Source organism: Lissotriton helveticus, chromosome 3_1, assembly GCF_964261635.1.
Source record: "Lissotriton helveticus chromosome 3_1, aLisHel1.1, whole genome shotgun sequence".
Lineage (NCBI taxonomy): Eukaryota > Metazoa > Chordata > Amphibia > Caudata > Salamandridae > Lissotriton > Lissotriton helveticus.
The window spans coordinates 1,136,642,812-1,136,660,304 of NC_136061.1; the positions used below are offsets into that span (position 1 = coordinate 1,136,642,812).

Here is a 17,493-nt window from a genome sequence, read left to right on the forward strand (position 1 = left end):
CAGACCTACTAAGCTGACACAATCAGCAAGTACGCGAATGGGAGATTCATCCTCAAGTTCTCCAACCATTCTTCCAAAAGTGGGGACATCCAGACATAGATCTGTTTGCCACAAAAGAAAACTCAAAATGCCTGTCCTTTGCCGCCAGGTTCCCACACCCATTGTCATAAGGCAATGCGATATGAATGAACTGGTCGGTCAGGCAGATTTGCGTACGCTTTTCCACCAACACCAATGATTCCATTAGTGGCACGCCAACTAAGGCAACAGTCACTCATAATGATCCTGGTTGCTCCCACATGGGCAAGACAGCCATGGTACACAACGCTCCTAGAACGCTCAGTGGTTCCTCATCAAAGACTGCGCCTCTCGCCACAACTGCTAACACAGAACCATGGAGAAATCAGGCACCCAGATCCCAATCAGATGAACCTAGCGATCTGGCTCCTTAAGTCTTAGAGTTCGGATATCTTAACTTGCCTCCAGACTGTATGAACATTATCAAGGAAGCAAGGTGTCCCTAACTACCAGAGCATGCTACGCAGCTAAATGGAAAAGATTTGTTATTTATTGTAATAATAACCAAATCAATCCATTGGATGCCTCCATCCAAAACTTAATATGTTACCTGCTACATCTTCAAAGATGTAATCTAGCATACTCATCCATAAGGCTACACCTTGCTGCTATAGCAGCATATCTTCAAAACAGACAACATGTGTCCCTATTCAGAATCCCATCAATCAAAGCTTTTATGGAGGGACTTAAAAGAATTATCCCTCCAAAGTATCCACCTTCTCCAGTCTGGAACTTAAACATAGTACTTACCAGACTCATGGGACCCCCCTTTGAACCACTTAATTCATGTGAACTACAATTCTTAACATGGAAGGTTGCATTTTTAATTGCTATTACCTCCCTCAGGCGAGTGAGTGAGCTACAGGCACTAACCATTCAGGAACCTTTCTTGCAAATACACCACAATAAAGTAGTGCTTCGTACAAACCCTAAATTTATGCCAAAATTTATATCCACTTTCCACATCAATCAGTCCATAGAATTGCCAGTTTTCTTTCAAAGCCCGCAATCCGTGGCTGAAAGAGCTCTTCACACACGAGACGTTAAAAGAGCTCTGTTATATTACGTTGACAGAACAAAATCATTCAGAAAGACAAAGCAACTATTTGTCGCTTTTTCACCACAACCTAAGGGTAATCCCATTCCCAAAGCTGGAATAGCCAGATGGATAGTAAAATGCTTTCAAATATGCTATCCAAAGGCAAAGCGCACTTTAACAGTTCCCCCAAAAGCACACTCCGCGTAAAATGGGGACATCCATGGCTTTCCTATGAAATATTCCCTTAGAAGACAAATGTAGGGCAGCTACATGTTCTACCATACACACTTTCACCAAACACTACTGTGTTGACGTGCAAGCTAAGCAACAAGCTGCTGTGGGCCAGGCTGTCCTTAAAACTCTTTTTCAAACCACTGCAGCTGATACAGGCGACCACCGCTAGATGAGAAACTGCTATACAGTCTGTGCTAAGATATGAATTCAGCAGCCCACATGCCTCGAACGGCAAATGCTACTTACCAGTATGCATCTGTTCTTGGCATGTAGGGCTGCTGACATTCATATACCCACCCTCCTCCCCGGTGCCTGTCACAGCTGCATGGTTATCTGCCTTACATACATTTACATGGTCATCTCTTACTTTCCTATACTCCATCTTTGCCACAATGGCGAAAAACAATCTGAAGATGGAGAAGATGCCCATGCGCACTGTAGTCTAGGGGAGGAGTCCCCTATCTCGTGATACTTCGAAGACTCTTCCAGGACAACAAGGTGCAAACTTCCGGACCCAACACTAGGCGGTGATCTATGCTAAGGTATGAATGTCAGCAGCCCTACATGCCAAGAACAGATGCATACTGGTAAGAAGCATTTGCCTTAGTATTTGAAGCAGGGAGATTTGAGGGGAAAGACCAAGAAGGTCAGATAACCTTTTTACAACTGAACAATATCTCTGAATGTTTCTAGCAAAGATGCTAATTCTCTGTGTGCAGCAGAAATCACCTACTTGTACAGAAGCAGCTAAGTTTTAAAGTTTTAGTTGTGATCTCCTGTGTCTAAGAAACACATTTTACTTTCTGGTTGTCCTATTGAATGTTTGAAGATATGAAGGAGTTTGGTAGACCAGAGGATGCTCTTAATATTTCCCTTAATTAAGAGCCCAGATTCTTGGACACTGGTTTTGGTTTTGAAGGATAGCCATTTATTCTAATCTGGATGCCTGGTCAAACTTGGTATTTTAGAATTCTTCTTTTCATGATGGCTTGGAAAGACCACCCAAATTTGAATTACACTCTGTTTACATATAGACATAATTACATTCTCACAAGTATGCTTTGCTTGGAGTTCCCTCTTTATTAGAACATTTACTTCTGCTGCAAATCTCAAACCTCTTTGATTTTATTTGCCATTTTCATATGAATGTTTTTTAGAATTCATCTGGTATTCCAATATAAACTGGTTTGACTTGTTTTTCTGCTTCACTTCCACTTTTTTAAATGTAGTTCTGCTGCCCATGTAGAACCGATCTTAACATATATTCCTGCCCAGCATCCTCGAATCCCCAAAAGGTGGAAAAAAGTTAACTGCCCTAGAAATGGGGGAATCATTTAGATATTCTCACCATTTGAATAAGAATTACTTGGGGTCTGAACAATTGATACAGGCAGGCACGTTTGTATCCCATCACTACTTGTAGACAATTCTATTTAAACCAAGTAATTGAGCAGAAAAATAGTGGCTATGATATATTAAACGTTTTCATCAAAAAATTAACCCTAGTAATGGTTTGAATAGATTTAAATAATTAAGCTTTTCATCACTCACCTCTTGATAAGTTGTTGGTTGGAACCTGAAAATGCTTTTCATGATGCCAAATCATTTGGGGGTTACCTTCTTTATGTAAATGCCCTTTGACTAAGAGCAGCTGATCATTTAAATATTGAACTGTGACTGCCATTATTCTAAAGCAGATTTTTTTTATTTATCCTCTCCTTAGTGACAGCAATTGGTGGAAGGGAGAAAATCAAAGGGGAATAGGATTGTTTCCATCTAATTTTGTGTCTTCTATGTTAAATGTGGAGCTTGACTCTGGTAAGTTCACCGCTGTTAATAATTTAGTCACTATGTGCTTGTTTTGTATCTTAACCGTGTACAGGGTTTTGGTCATTCTCTAACAGTAACCTATTGATATAAAATATTCTTCCAGCATTTAACCTGAATTGTGCACACATTTTAGGCCAGGAGTCTGAACGTTTCAGTAGTCCAGATTGGATACAATCTGCTTCTGTACACTCTGAAGATGGCTGCATCAAATATGATTGTCTCTAAACGTAGCATCAACTTAAGCTCTTCATGCATATTCCGAGCTTTAAAAGACTTGAGACATTAGAATCTTAGGGGCACATGCATCAATATTGCATTTTGCGATTCCTTAATTGCGAAAAATAAGGAATCGCAATTAAGGAACTGCAGTGCATCAAGAAATCGCTATAAAAATAGCGATTTCTTAAAATTCCTTAATTACGATTCTCTAATTGAGAATCGCAATTAAGGAATACCTCCCCATCCATTCCTATGGGCCTAGAGGCCCATAGGAATGAATGGAAAGACATTCTTAATTTGCAAGTCACCATTAGAAATTCGCAAATTAAGAATGCAATTTCAAGGGTGCAGGGGTGTCCAATGGACACCCTGTTGCACCCCTGAAATCTGCTTAGAAGTACATTTTGCACACTCACATGCCCCAAGGGCATGTGTGTGTGTGTAAAATGGAACTTTGTAAAATGCACTAAAGTGCATTTTTCAAAGTTTTCGCAAATTACCATGAAGGTCAACTTCATGGTAATTTGCTCCCCTTATTTGTGAATTCGCAAATTTTTAGAGTTTGATGCATTGCATTTAAGGAATCTCAATTTGAGATTCCTTAAATGCAATCGCAATTTAAGAAATCACAATTTTGCTATTTCTTAAATTGCGAAAATTACAAAAATGTTAATGCATCCCAGAAATGGGAATTGCATTCGCAAACGGCCGAATTTTGCGATTCGCACCATTTGCGAATGCAATTTCCTTTGATGCATGTGTCCCATTAGTTCATACGTTTTTTGTTAAGCTATTGCATTTTTGATAGGTTTTACTAAATGCTGCTTTGAACCCATCAGTCTTAAAGATTATAAGAAGTGGGAAAGGATCACAACATTGGCAAACCTCCATGACCTAAATATGTGCTATCAAGGTACTTGAACTAAGGTACTTGCAGCACCTTTGCATTTATAGTGTGAACGACTAGGAGCAAAAGATCCTTTTAGTCTCATTCTGCTCTCATTGTGCCAGCTTTATTGTGACTTGCTGTTTGATGCGTAAGTGTGTCCTCTGTATTATTTGCCTGATGGAAGCACTCTGAATATTCTTTTCCACTTATGAGCCTGAAGTTTAAAATTCATTATTTGGGGCATCTGACCTTTATTTTGAGATTTAGTATGTTTAGTTTCTATTTCTCATCTCCAATTAAGTTGGGTTCTCTTACTTTGTGTCTGCTCATGGATTACTGGACAGTCTGCACCAGGTTAGTCATCTAGTTCATTCTCAGTGCTGCCTTCTGCATTGCCTAGTCCACTATCTTTCTTGTTATGCAATTAATTTGTGTGTTGGAATCATTCTGAGAGAAATTTCAAAACAACCCAGCATTTCTCACTTTCCTTCATTAGTTGATTAAATAGGGGAATTGGTAAAAATGGTAAATATGCTTGTTTATCATTGGTCTTTGTCAGTACAGACTCCTGCTCAGATGACACCTAAATGTTTAGAACATTTACCAATCTAACTGCCTTATCTGAAAGAGACACGTTAGTGATAGATTCTTTACCTTAGAATATCCCCAGGCATCAGACTGGATCCGTAAAGTTTTCGTCAGCAGTACCCCTACGCGTCGGTATGCGTTGTTGTACGGCCCACGTACGTCGTTTGCGTCGTAGTCGCCGAGATGACGTCGCTGGAGCCACTTAGACGTGCCTATGTGCACGGATGTCAGTTCTTTCTTTTTCCGCGCCAGCATGTGCAGATCCGGAGAGAGCCGTACCCCCAGTCACTTTTTGACTGAGTTTTTTGGGACTTTTGTCTCTTTTTTTTTTTTTGAGTACTTATACTCCAGGTCCATAGGGATGCTCAGTTTTAAGTCTTGTGCGGCCTGTCCCCTCACGATGTCAGTTACGGACCCGCACCGTGAGTGTCTCTACTGTCTGGGGCGCGAACAGGACTCCGAGTCGTGCCCCCACTGCCGGGCCATGGCTCCGAAAACTTTGCGGGAGCGGTCCTGAAAGTGGCAAGAGTACTGGGAGTCGGCTCCGCGTCGTTCCCGGTCCCATGGGAGGTCAAGGGTTCGGCCGTGGAGCCATCACCACCATTCAAAGTCTTTCCATTCGGAATCAGGTGATGCGAAACACAAGAAGTCGAAGCGCCGTCGCTCTTCGCCTTCCTCTAGCCGGTCGCGCCTGAGGGTGCAGGTGGCACCGCCCCTGCGGCTCCGGTGGAGCCTCCGCAGTTGCCGATGGCCTACCCGCCCTTTCTGGGTCCATCAGCGTCTCCGGCTCAGCAGCAGGAGTTCCTGTCAACCATGTCACATGTCTTCGGACCGTCCGGCCCTGCTGGTGCGCATCCGGGCCGTGCGGGCCTGGTTGGGGGACCTCGGTCTTTAACATCGCCCGCTCCGGCCCCGACGTCGTCGACGATTCCGGTCTCGACCCCAAGAGACCCCCATGGATCCATGCATGGATGCGTGTCCATGTCGTTTGGCCCTGTACGACCTCCATCGACGGCGCCGCCGTCGGCCGCAGACCTGGCCGACGCCTTCCCCGGCCTCCTCCCCGATGTGGTGCTGGAAGGGTGTCCGTTCGCTGATTACGACGCCGTTTGGGAATTTCTTTCCCTTTGTCCACCCACCTCCATATGTTCCACCTGTTCGGCAGGCTATGGAGGGCGGGGAGGACTGGGAGGGGTCTGCGGACCCTTTCGCAGCTCAATGCGAGCTAGACCCGGACTGGGATGAGGATCCGGGGGATGCAGGTGACCAGGATTATGCTCCAGAACCTGGCGCACTGTCTCCTTCTACCGTGGCTACGGAGGAGGGTGGTTCATACTCTATGGTGTTGCGTAGGGCAGCCGAGGCTTTCCACCTCGAGCTCCCTACCATGGCCGTCAGGACTAATCTCTTGACAGAGGTGCTTCAGCCCGCGTCTTCTTCTACGGAGCCGCTGCTGCCCTTTAATGATGCACTCTCAGATGTTCTTCTGGGCACCTGGTCCAGACCTAACACAGGGGCTCCTGTGGACGAGAACGTGGCCGGATGTCATTGCCTGGCCCCGGGGGACCCCGTTTTCCTCTCCCAACACCCTACCCCGATAGCTTGGTTGTCCAAGACTCTGCGTCTCAGAGTGCGTTCCCTTCCGCACCTCCGGACAGGTAATCCAAGAAACTCGAGCAGTTTGGGAAGAAGATTTTTTCTTCTGCCAGTTCGGGACTGTGGTCTGTGAACACTGCATGCCTCTTGGGCAGTTATTCCCATTCTGTGTGGGATACAGATGCCCAAGTGCTGCCTCAGTGTCCAGTGGAGCCTCGGACCATACTCTCCCAAGCTATTGCTGAGGTGAGAGACGCAGCCAAGTTAACCATCCGTTGTGGTCTTGACACTGCCGACTTGCTGGGCAGGGCGATTTCCATGACAGTGGCGTTACGTGTCTGAGGACCACTGGCCTTTCTGGGGATGTCCAGAATACATTGATGGACATGCCCTTTGATGGCACTCGCCTGTTCGGCGATAAGGCAGATTGTGTGTTGGAACTTTTTAAGGACTCCCGGGCTACAGCCAAGTCCTTAGGCCTTTCGGCCACACGCACTCCTTCCGCTTCTGCTTTTCGCTCCTTTCGTTGCCAAGGAAGGGGGCCAAATCACGTTTGTTTCAAAGCAACAAGCCTGCGCAGCAACAGTCCAAGCACAGCCGCGGATGTGGGACCTGCAGAGTGGGTCACGGGGCCAGCGTGCAGGTCAGTCCACCACCTCCCCTGCTGCCACTGCCTCCAAACCTTCCTAGTCCAGTGTTTCAGGCTTACCAGACGCCAGTGGGTGGCAGGATTCGCCATCACCTCCACCACTGGCGCACCATCACATCAGACAGGTGGGTTTTGCAGATTGTCCGAAGGGGCTACTCCCTCCCCTTCGAGACTACACCCCCAGCCATGCCATCTCAATATCACCGCATGTCGGGGATCACTTGGCACTTCTCCAGCAGGAAGTTGTGGCCCTCTTGGCCAAAGAGGCCATCGAGCGCGTTCTGACACCAGAAGTAGGTTGTGGTTCCAAAGAAGGACAAAGGCCTGCGTCCTATCTTAGACCTTCAGAACGTCAATCGCTTACTCCGGAAGGAGAAGTTCAAGATGCTCATGCTTGCTCAGGTCTTGTCTGCCCTCGACCCGCAAAACTGGATGGTAGCGTTGGACCTGCAGGACGCTTATTTTCATATTCACGTCCTGCCGGCCCACCGGCGTTACCTGCGATTCATGGTAGGGCAGGAGCATTTTTAGTTCATTGTGCTCCCCTTTGGCCTTACAAGCGCCCCTCGGGTGTTCACGAAAGTGATGGCGGTGGTCGCAGCTCATCTGCGCAGATCAGGTGTTTCAGTCTTCCCCTATCTCGACGACTGGTTGTTGAAGGCAGGCTCGCCCCAAACAGTCGTCTCCCACCTCCAGACTACTGCCGACTTCCTGCATTTTCTGGGGTTCTCCATCAACATGCCGAAGTGGCACCTGGTACCCTCTCAGAAGCGCCTCTTCATCGGGCGGTTCTGGACACGGTGCAGTTTTGGGTTTATCCTCCCGAACAGCGAGTCCGGGACATCCGGGCTATGATTCCGATCTTTCAGTCCTTGTCCTCGGTTTGGGTCAAGACGACTTTGAGGCTGCTGGACCTCATGGCCTCCTGCATCCTGCTCACCAACCGTGCCAGATGGCATATGTGGGCTCTGCAGTGGGACCTGAAGTTCCAGTGGGCACAGCATCAGGGGAACCTGTCAGACTGAACTCAGCCGCCGGTGCCTGATGGATCACGAATGGCATCTTCACTTGAAGGTGGCGCAAGGTCTTTTTTGACAGTCGGGAGAGCCTTGGTTAGATATATTCGCCACCGAAGAGAACTCGAAATGTCAGCTGTTCTGCTCGTTTGAATTTCCAAGGCGGCACTCACTCGGCGACACTTTTCGTTGCGAGTGGAGCTGCGGTCTATTGTACGCCTTTAAGCCTATACCACTTCTACCCAGAGTACTGAAGAAGATCAGGCGCGACTGGGCCCAAGTCATTCTTGTGGCTCCGGACTGGGCTCGAAGAGTTTGGTATCCCGAGCTACTCCGTATGAACATGGATCACCCGATCCGACAGCCTCTCCGGGAGGATCTTCTGTCGCAGCAGCAGGGGACGGTCCTCCATCTGAACCTGTCCAGTCTCCACCTACATGCGTGGAGATTGAGTGGCGCCAGTTGATTCCTTTTGACTTGCCTCCTGAAGTCTGTGATGTCATTCTGGCAGCCAAGCGTCCCTCCACTAAGTCGGTAAACGCCTGCAGGTTGAACACATTTGTGGCATGGTGCACAGCAAAGGCTGTGGATCCCCTTTCAGAGGTCCTTTTGTTCCTTCTGTCTCTGGCCCGGCAGGGCTCTGCTCTGGATACTATTAAGGGCTACCTTTCTGCAATCCCGGCCTTTCCCAGGCTCCCTGATCAGCCCTCTCTTTTCAAGTCCCCTGTTGTTAATAGATTTCTCAAAGGCATTACTCACCTTTTCTCTCCTATTCCGTTTCTGATGCCTCAGTGGTACTTGAATCTGCTTCTTACTTTTCTGATGTGCGCTCCTTTTGAGCCGCTTCACAACTGTCCTCTTCGTTTATTGACTTTGAAGACTGCTTTCCTGGTTGCCAACACCTCCGCTAGGCGCGTGAGTGAGCTCCAGGCTCTTTCCTGTAAGCCTCTTTTTCTGTCGGTTCATCCGGACAAGGTTATGCTTCGCACTCGTTCTTCCTTCTTGCCAAAGGTTGTCACTGCCTTCCACATTGGGTAAACTATCACCTTGCCCACTTTCTTTTCGCCTCCTTCCAGAGAGGAAGAGAGGCTCCACCGTCTGGACCCAAAACGTGCGCTTTCATTCTATTTGAATCTCACACAACAGTTCCGTGTGGATGACCAACTTTTTGTTGGCTACGTGGGTGCCAAGAAAGGCTGGGCTGTACACAAGAGGGTTATCTCCCACTGGGTCGTCTTGTGTATCAAAGCATGTTATTCTCTGGCTAAAAAGGATCCTTCGGTGCGGTTGCGTGCCCTTTCTACCAGGGCGACAGCAGCTACTACTGCATTGGGACGCGGTGTCCCCCTGCAAGACATCTCTCAGGCAGCCATGTGGGCCTCGCTGCACACTTTTACTAAGCATTGCCTTGACAGTCAAATCCGGAGAGACAGCTTTGTTGGCCGTTCTGTTCTCTGTGACTTTCTTGTGTGATCTTTGTTCGCAGACCCACCACCGGGGTTGGTATTGCTGGGGTATATATTCAAAGGTAAGGAATCTATCACTAATGTGTCTCTTTCAGATGCACAAGTTACTTACTTGTGTAACGATATATCTGTAAGAGACATTAGTTAGTGATAGATTCCTTACCGCCCCATGCATCCTCCCCGTTCTGCGAACTGATTTCTAGGGTTAAGGTCATCGCTTTTAGGGCCCTAGTTTCAATGCACCAGTGGTCAGTATCTTGCATGGCTCTGCGTTCCTGGCGTGGAAAGACGTGTACAGAACTGACGTCCGTGGGCGCGTTTAAGTAGCTCCAGCGATGTTATCTCAGCGACAAAGGCGCCAACGGCGTACGCGGAGCCGTACGACGATGCCTACCGATACGCAGGGGTACTGCTGACAAAAACTTACCGGATCCAGTCTGACGCCTGGCGATATTCTAAGGTAAGGAATCTATCACTAACCAATGTCTCTTACAGATATATTGTTACACAAGTAAGTGCTTTTTGCCAGTATCCTTCACTGGCACCTCAAAAAATGGAATCAACAAATTTTTGGTACCATTTCTGTCACTCTAAATGTTCATTGACTCTAATCTGCTCTGTTCATCCACTCCAAAAGGAAAGTCAGGTGACATTGGGCATCCGTCCTGCAAAGGAGGGAGGGAGTTGTATTTGATTTTTAAGTCAGGATACATCTGCTGCAGAATACTAATCTCCCAGGTTTAAGTGAAGAGGTCATTAATTGTTCAGATGGTAGTAGAATGAAATTCCAGTTTCAAATCCTTTCTAGAGACATAGAACAGTGTAGCAGCACATTCAGAGCAGATGTTTTGCCATTGCTACCGTCTGTGTCATTCTTGCTGCTTGATGTAGGGCATTCAGTGTTATCAGAACAGTAACTCCCTTGTTTCTGATAAATCTTATTTTTAATCGCAGAAGATTTTTTAGTCTAATGCTTGTGTGTGTAACAATGCCTATATGTGGCTTTGGACTTGACATCGGTGTTCAGTGCCCAGGATGAGTGGGGATTGTTTTGGCAGTTTGACGCCTACAATACTTACTAAAGGTAGATTACATAGTCATATATCTTCATCTTGAGCCCCAGAGAGTAAGGGAAGTTTTCCAGAGAAACCCTGATGATAGACAAGGTGGCTTTGGAGACCTTGATGCCTCTCAGACATGTATGATCAGTTTGCTTGTTTCTGGTCCAGGGAAGACCTACCTGGCTTGGCACTTCGGACTGTACTGTTCCCATGAGGAACATGGTCAAGACTGATTTGCATATGGCTGTGTCTGAACTTGGGTGGTGAAGTGATCTAAAGAACGATGATGGATTCAACCCAGATTTGTGACTATGGGTGAGTGTCTGAAAAGTTTCAGTGCTCCGTCCATCATCTCCTTGTGTTTGCTATGTATGATCAGTTTGCCACTTAGATATTTATTCTTTTAAGATAGGTTAAGTGGTTCATGGTTATTTTTGCCTTTCTAATGCTCCTGGACTGTTACATACTTGTCTTAGTTTTAACATGCACATTTTGTTACAGAAAGTAAATAGTTCAAATATTTTGATCACAACAATGTAAAAGTTATCAAGAACATGGGAATCATTTTACCAAACAAACTCTGCAAAGTCCCTTTATCTGATCTTTATATGTGATAGAGACTTCTACCTGCAGATTCCTTACCTTTAGTATTATCCCCGGGTGACAGACCAGGTTCCAGATTTTTCTTTTGTGAGCAGTACTCCTGCATGCCAATAGATGGCGTAGTTGGGCTCGGTGTGACGTCTGTGCCGGAAGTGATGTGCGTGATGCTTATATAGGCCCACCCCCGTGTGCTGACATCAGTTCTTTTCTTTCCGCGCCAGTCAGTACAGATCTGGAAATAAGCTACCTCCAGTCAATTTTTGTCTGATTTTTATACCACCCTTTTTTCGAGGATTTTTTTATACATTGTCCCCTGGTGTGGCAGGGATGTCCGTGGGTAAGGCTGGTTTAATGCCCTATGGCGCCTGTCACTGGCAAATGTTAGTGACTGACCCACACCTCATCGGCCTCTGGTGCCTCGAGCGAGACTACTGTGCCAATACAGTAGGTGATTGTCACCCCATGCACCCGGTCTCTATCCTGGTTAAGAGGAAGGTCCCGTGATCTGTCTTGACACCACTCCAAACAATTGTTGTCACGCTCAAAGTCATCCAGGCACTCGGCAAGTCTCACAAGTCATCTGACCGAGTGAGCATCGGCATTCAAGAGTGGTTGAGCCTGCGCGTGGGCCCTCTCTGCTCCTCCCTCAGTTTCCAGGAGCTGGAGCAACCCCCGCCCAACTCTGAGAATTATGAGGCCATTCACCTTATATGTGGGTGGTGTGTCCCCGCTGGAGCGCCTCTGGGCCCCCGGACTCAGGAGGGGGCCCTTCTAGCCTTCCGCTGGCAGGTTCACCACCGGCACCAGTCTACCTTCCCCAGTGCCGGCCCCATTGTCGACACCCACCGGCAGCACCGCCCCCATTGCTGACACCCACCGGCAGCACAGCCCCCATACTCATCCCCGACACAGAGCCAGATTGTCATTGCCTAAGTCCGGCGATGACTGGAGACATTCGATCCAGGTGAAAGCCTAAGCTCTCTTCCTAGGGGCCAGGACTTGGGGATGAATTAGAGGGGGATTGTACCCTAACTAATACCATCCCTTAGATGTCATTGAGGACAACTGGTGTGAGGATTTGGCGGATGCCAATGGACTGGACAACTCCCCAGATACTGGCTTGGTCTCTCCTCCTACAGTGTCCTACAGTGTCTAAGGAGTAGGGAGACTCATTTGCTATGGTGGTGAGGAGGGCAGCAATTACCTTGGCCTTCAGCTGCCCTCTGTTGCTGTCAAGACGAACGTCGTAACGAAGGTGCTTCATCCAGGAGTCGCCCAATTAATGATGCGCTCACAGACATCCTCCTCAGGGCCTGGGCCAAACACTGCACAGGGGCTCCTATGAATTGCACAATTGCCTGCTGCCATCGGACTGCACCAGGGGACACCAGCTTACTCACCCAGTACCCCAACTTGGTGGTCCAAGCATCTACTTCCAGAGTAAAGCCTGGCGCATTCCTTACCACTACACCAGACGGGGAATCCTAGAGGCTGGATACCTTGGGAAAGAAGATGTCTTATTCCGCCAGCCTGGCACTGCAGTCGGTGAACAGTGTGTGCCTTTTTGGGTCAATACTCCCATTTGCTTCAGGATGGAGTTGCATAAGTGCTGCCTATGGTCTGGAGGAGGCCCAAGCCATACTCCCCATAGCTATTGCTGACGGGAGGGACACTGCTAAGTTTGCCATACTGTGTGGGCTGGATACGTCTGACTCACTAGGTAGAGCGGTTTCATAGTCGGTAGCCCTTAGGCACCACACGTATTTGAGAACCACTGGCTTTTCGGGTGTTTTCCAGGTCTCTGTCATGGACATGCCCTTTAATGACTCCTGTCTCTTCAGAGACAAGGGGGACTTAGTGCTTGAGAGCTTCAAGAATAGCAGAGCTACAGCCATGACCACTTCACCCCCCCCCACCCCCCCCCCCCCACCCAGCAACTGCGGCCTCCAAGCCTCTTTGCCCTCTGACCATCATGGGCTTCCGAGGGGGTGGGGGGGGGGAGGGGGGTGGGGGGGGGATATGCATGAACTGCAAAACATGAGGCCGATACCATCCGACCACTGGGTTCTCCAGATTATCCAAAGGGGCTATTCACCTCCCCTTGTGACTATCCCTCCACCCGTGCCACCCATTTGCGACAGGCTGAAAGAGTAGCATATGTCCTTACTCCACCAGGAATTGGCGACTCTCTTGGCAACGAAGCTATAGAGAGGGTATCCGAAGCAGAAGTAGGTTGTGGTTGCTGTTTCGGCTACTTTCTAATGCCTAAGAAGAATGGGGGCCTTTGTCCTATCCTAAACCTGCACCCTCTCAATTTCCTCTTGAAAAAAGAGAAATTCAAAATGTTCACACTCGCTCAAGTCCTGTCTGCCCTGGAACCGGGAGACTAAATGGTAGCGATGGACTTGCAAGACGCATACTTCCACATCCCCGCCCTGCCTGCCCACAGACGTTACCTGCGGTTTATGGTGGGTGGGAAAATGATCAGTTTACTGTGCTCCCTTTTAGCCTTACCAGTGTTACTCAGGTGTTTACCCTACCTCGATGACTGGCTGTTGATAGTGGGCTCGCCGCACCTCCAGACTACGGCTGACCTTCTAGACTCTCTGGGGTTCACTATCACGTACCGAAGTCACACCTGACCCCTTCTCAGGCACCCCCTTTCATCAGAGCTTTTCTAGACACGGTGCAATTTCAGGCTTCCCCTCCCAAACAGCTAGTCCTGGATATTCAGGCTATGATACCGATGTTTCAGACTAAAAACTCAATTTAGGGGAGGCCGACTGTGAGGCTGCTGGGACTATGGCATCCTGTTTGTGACACCTGCCCACTGGCATATGCGGCTTTGCAGTGGGTCATGAAGTTATAGTGGCACAGCATCAGGGAAATGTCTCTGACATGGTCCAGGTCTCGGCGGACACTGCAAAAGATCTAACAAACTGTGATTGTGTCAGAGACAGACCCCTCTCCCTTCCCCAACCAGATCTGACAGATGCATCACTCCTGAGCTAGGGCGGCCATCTGTGAGAGGTGGAGATCAGAGGCCGCTGGTCTCCAGCAAATTCTGTGCTCCACATCAATCTTCACCAGCATCTACAAGCTCTTCAAGAGAGTAAATAGAGAAGTAAAAGAGGATCGTAAAACCAATAGATGCAAAGTTTTTACTAAAGATACTTTCTTGTAATGAACAACTTGGGTGATTGGTGAATTATCTTGATTCTCCTTAGAATAGGCAAATAGCTGATAGCAAAATTTGAAGATGGTCACATAACCAGGAATTCTACCATTCTTGCAGCAAGGTGACATTGTCACTTCCATTGATTTTCATGATACTTACTTTTTACATTACAATACATCCTAACCACTGCTGAGACATGCATTTGTTGGTGAATTTCTAATCCCACTAGGCCATGGCTCCTGAAATTAAAATTAGACATTTACTAAATGCATTGCACCAGCAGCAACACACTTAGAAATTAAGTTCTATCCATCCCATGACAAATGGCTTCTCAGACCCTCATCAGTCTAGGGAGGGAATGTAGCAAACCATAGCAGTACTGTTCTTGTGTCAGTTGGATCTCTCAATGAATGGTGACAAATCCTGTCTCTGCTTTCTACTCTGAAAATTATTTTCCTGGGTTTGACGAACAGCTCACAAGATGCAGAATGTTTTCCCATCTAAAAAATCTAGAACAAAGTTAATCATCCAGGTACGGAATTCATGTACTATAAGACCTTTCCAAACCCTTCTCAACTGCATGTCAATGTACACTCTCTTCGCTATTTGAAGCTGTTTTTGTTTGAAGACCCACCAAGGGAATCTTCTGTGGCAGTAGCTGGGCTTTTGAAGTACAAGGACATTGGTTTGATTGCTGCAGTTTATTTTTAATAAGATGAAGTAAAGAATATTTTTGAACCGCACAAGGTCTGAACTATTGGATTTTACATTTCATCTGCTGGATACATAATGAAATTTGACTTTGTTGTTTAACACTTACTTTGTGGTGTGCCCTTCCCACCACCTTTTTGTTCATTTTTAGGACTCGCGCCTAGTGTTGCAGTGTGCATCACTCGTCGCGCAGCGTGAGACATTTTGTAGGGGGTTTCAGAAACTGAGCTAGGAATCGCACGAGCATGTGCTTTTCCTTTTGGGGCATGCTATTGGCGTTTGCGTGCGTGTATGAAAGACTGCACGCAATTGGCCAAAGGCGGGCGCATTGCTCGGCCCATGGCCTATTGGGGTCTATTACGCACACCGGCCGTCATGTGGTTTCAATAAAAATGGCCAGACACGGGTGCGATAATTGAAACCACATGTCTCGCTGTGGTGCGCACCACTCGCGGGATTGTGTTTTTTTGGGTCCTTTTCAAGGGGAAGAAACTAAATGAAAGAACCGCTGACATCTTCTTTCAAAGTGAGTGCAGTGTTGTTGATTAAGGATGCTATTTGCCAGGGAGTCAGTTTTCCATCTCTTCACATCATCTAACAATTTATATTTTACGGGAGTGGAATCCGGTCTATCAGATGTAAAAAAGCACATATTCCCCGTGGGCATGTAAAATCTGGATCTATTGCTAGTTCTTGTTCTATTAAGCTGTGCCAGAGTATTAGCTTCTATCTTGCAGATGTTCTGATTTAAAATGTCGAGGGGGCAATAGTGCGTTGATAGCTCGGTGGGTTTGTGCTTGTTGTTACAAAGTAATGGAAAAGTTCCCTGTGTACCGCGTTTAATTCAACTTTGATTCACTCCATCTGCTTCACACCGTGTGCGTTCTAACAGGACTACCGCCTGTGTTTAGGATGCCCGCGCTTAGACACATTTCGTATTACTGGTGGGTATCTATGGTGCAAATCTACCACCAAGGTGCAGCGGGGCATTTTGTGTCACAGGGGTCACACCCAAGTGTGTTCTGGTTAGAAGAGCACACACAGATGTTTATTTACACCGGGCTCTGCAGAAAGACAGGAGTGCACGGGGTTATCTTTGTGAATTTCCTAAAAAAACAACTCGAGACCCACATGCACTACAAAATGGAGTGTAGAGATGAAGGAACACAAAGGGAGTTTGATCGTTTCTAAGGCCCGTGTTTGGTGACCTCTCAACGGCGCAGATGAGTGTCTGACCGCCCCCTTGTGCTTTCATTGCAGTGCTGATGGATGAGCGATCATCCCTCTGACTGGCAGCTTTTCATGCCACTTTTGAGGAATTTATTTCTCCTCTGTCACATGAAACATATTTTTTATTTGCTCATAAATCAGGGGCTTCTCTTCCTTGGGAGGGGGTTAATTAATTGTGAGATGTCAACCACAACATTTGTGTTTAAAGAACGTTTTTACAAGCTGAGATAGTGAAAGGATAAAAGCGGGGAGTTAATTAAACTTATTTTGGGACAGGGAGCAAATGGAGGCAGGAAGCAGGGAAGGATGGTATGAGGGGAGGGCCGCGGAACAGCTGGTGTGGGCAGGGTGTACCTTAAAGCACATGTGAGTCCAGAGGGTGTATGTCTGGAACTGGGAGCATGTCCAGAAGTGAGCAATATGTCCTCAATTCGGGGGCCCATGTTCACAACAGAGGGTAATGTCCAGAATTAGGGAGCATGTCCACTGACCCCTGCATTAAACTCAAACATGTCCAGAACTGGGGAGCATGTCCCACAACCCGCGAAAGGGAACTTGGAACAATGACAAAACAGGGGAGCAAGTCCGGAACTGGGGACCGCAATACGTTCCTGCAATGGAGGTTTCCCAAAGCCGGGTGCAGTTATTCAGTACAGGGACCCAAAGGCATGCGGCATCGCAGAATAAGATCGGACGTGGTATAGGTAGGCTTTTTTTTAATATATTTGTTTGCACTTTGATATAGCACAAACTTTACACAAAGGTATCATAGCTCTTTAAATCAGCACCAATTGCATTACAGTTAGCCACAAGCCTAGCATTAAAGAGAGTAGGCATGCACAGTGGGGGTAGGTGGGAAGTGGAGCGCCACCATTTGTAAAGTATGTGCTAAACCACAGAGCCTGTTTGGTGAATTACATAAAACTGCGTAACCTAATAGTGAAATGCCGGTGTGGGCTTGTGCTTAGTTCCGTGGTTCTACAGTGCACCACTTGCAGTGCATGGATGTAACATAGCTAAATCCCACCATGGAGGATTGACAAGGTTCTCAGGAATTCATTTATAAAGGGCTGCGTGCATGGTTGTAAAAATGCTCCCATATATTA

At 47.2% G+C, this 17,493-nt stretch overlaps 1 protein-coding gene across 3 annotated transcripts in view; it reads left to right on the forward strand.

Moving 5' to 3' along the window:
• Window positions 1-17,493, forward strand: part of STAM2 (signal transducing adaptor molecule 2) — a 489,661-nt gene that overhangs the window by 252,589 nt on the left and 219,579 nt on the right. For all 3 annotated transcript variants that reach the window (XM_078681742.1, XM_078681743.1, XM_078681744.1), the window contains exon 8: window positions 3,075-3,169. In XM_078681742.1, the coding sequence (XP_078537868.1) occupies window positions 3,075-3,169 (95 nt within the window). The remainder of the gene's footprint in view (window positions 1-3,074; window positions 3,170-17,493) is intronic.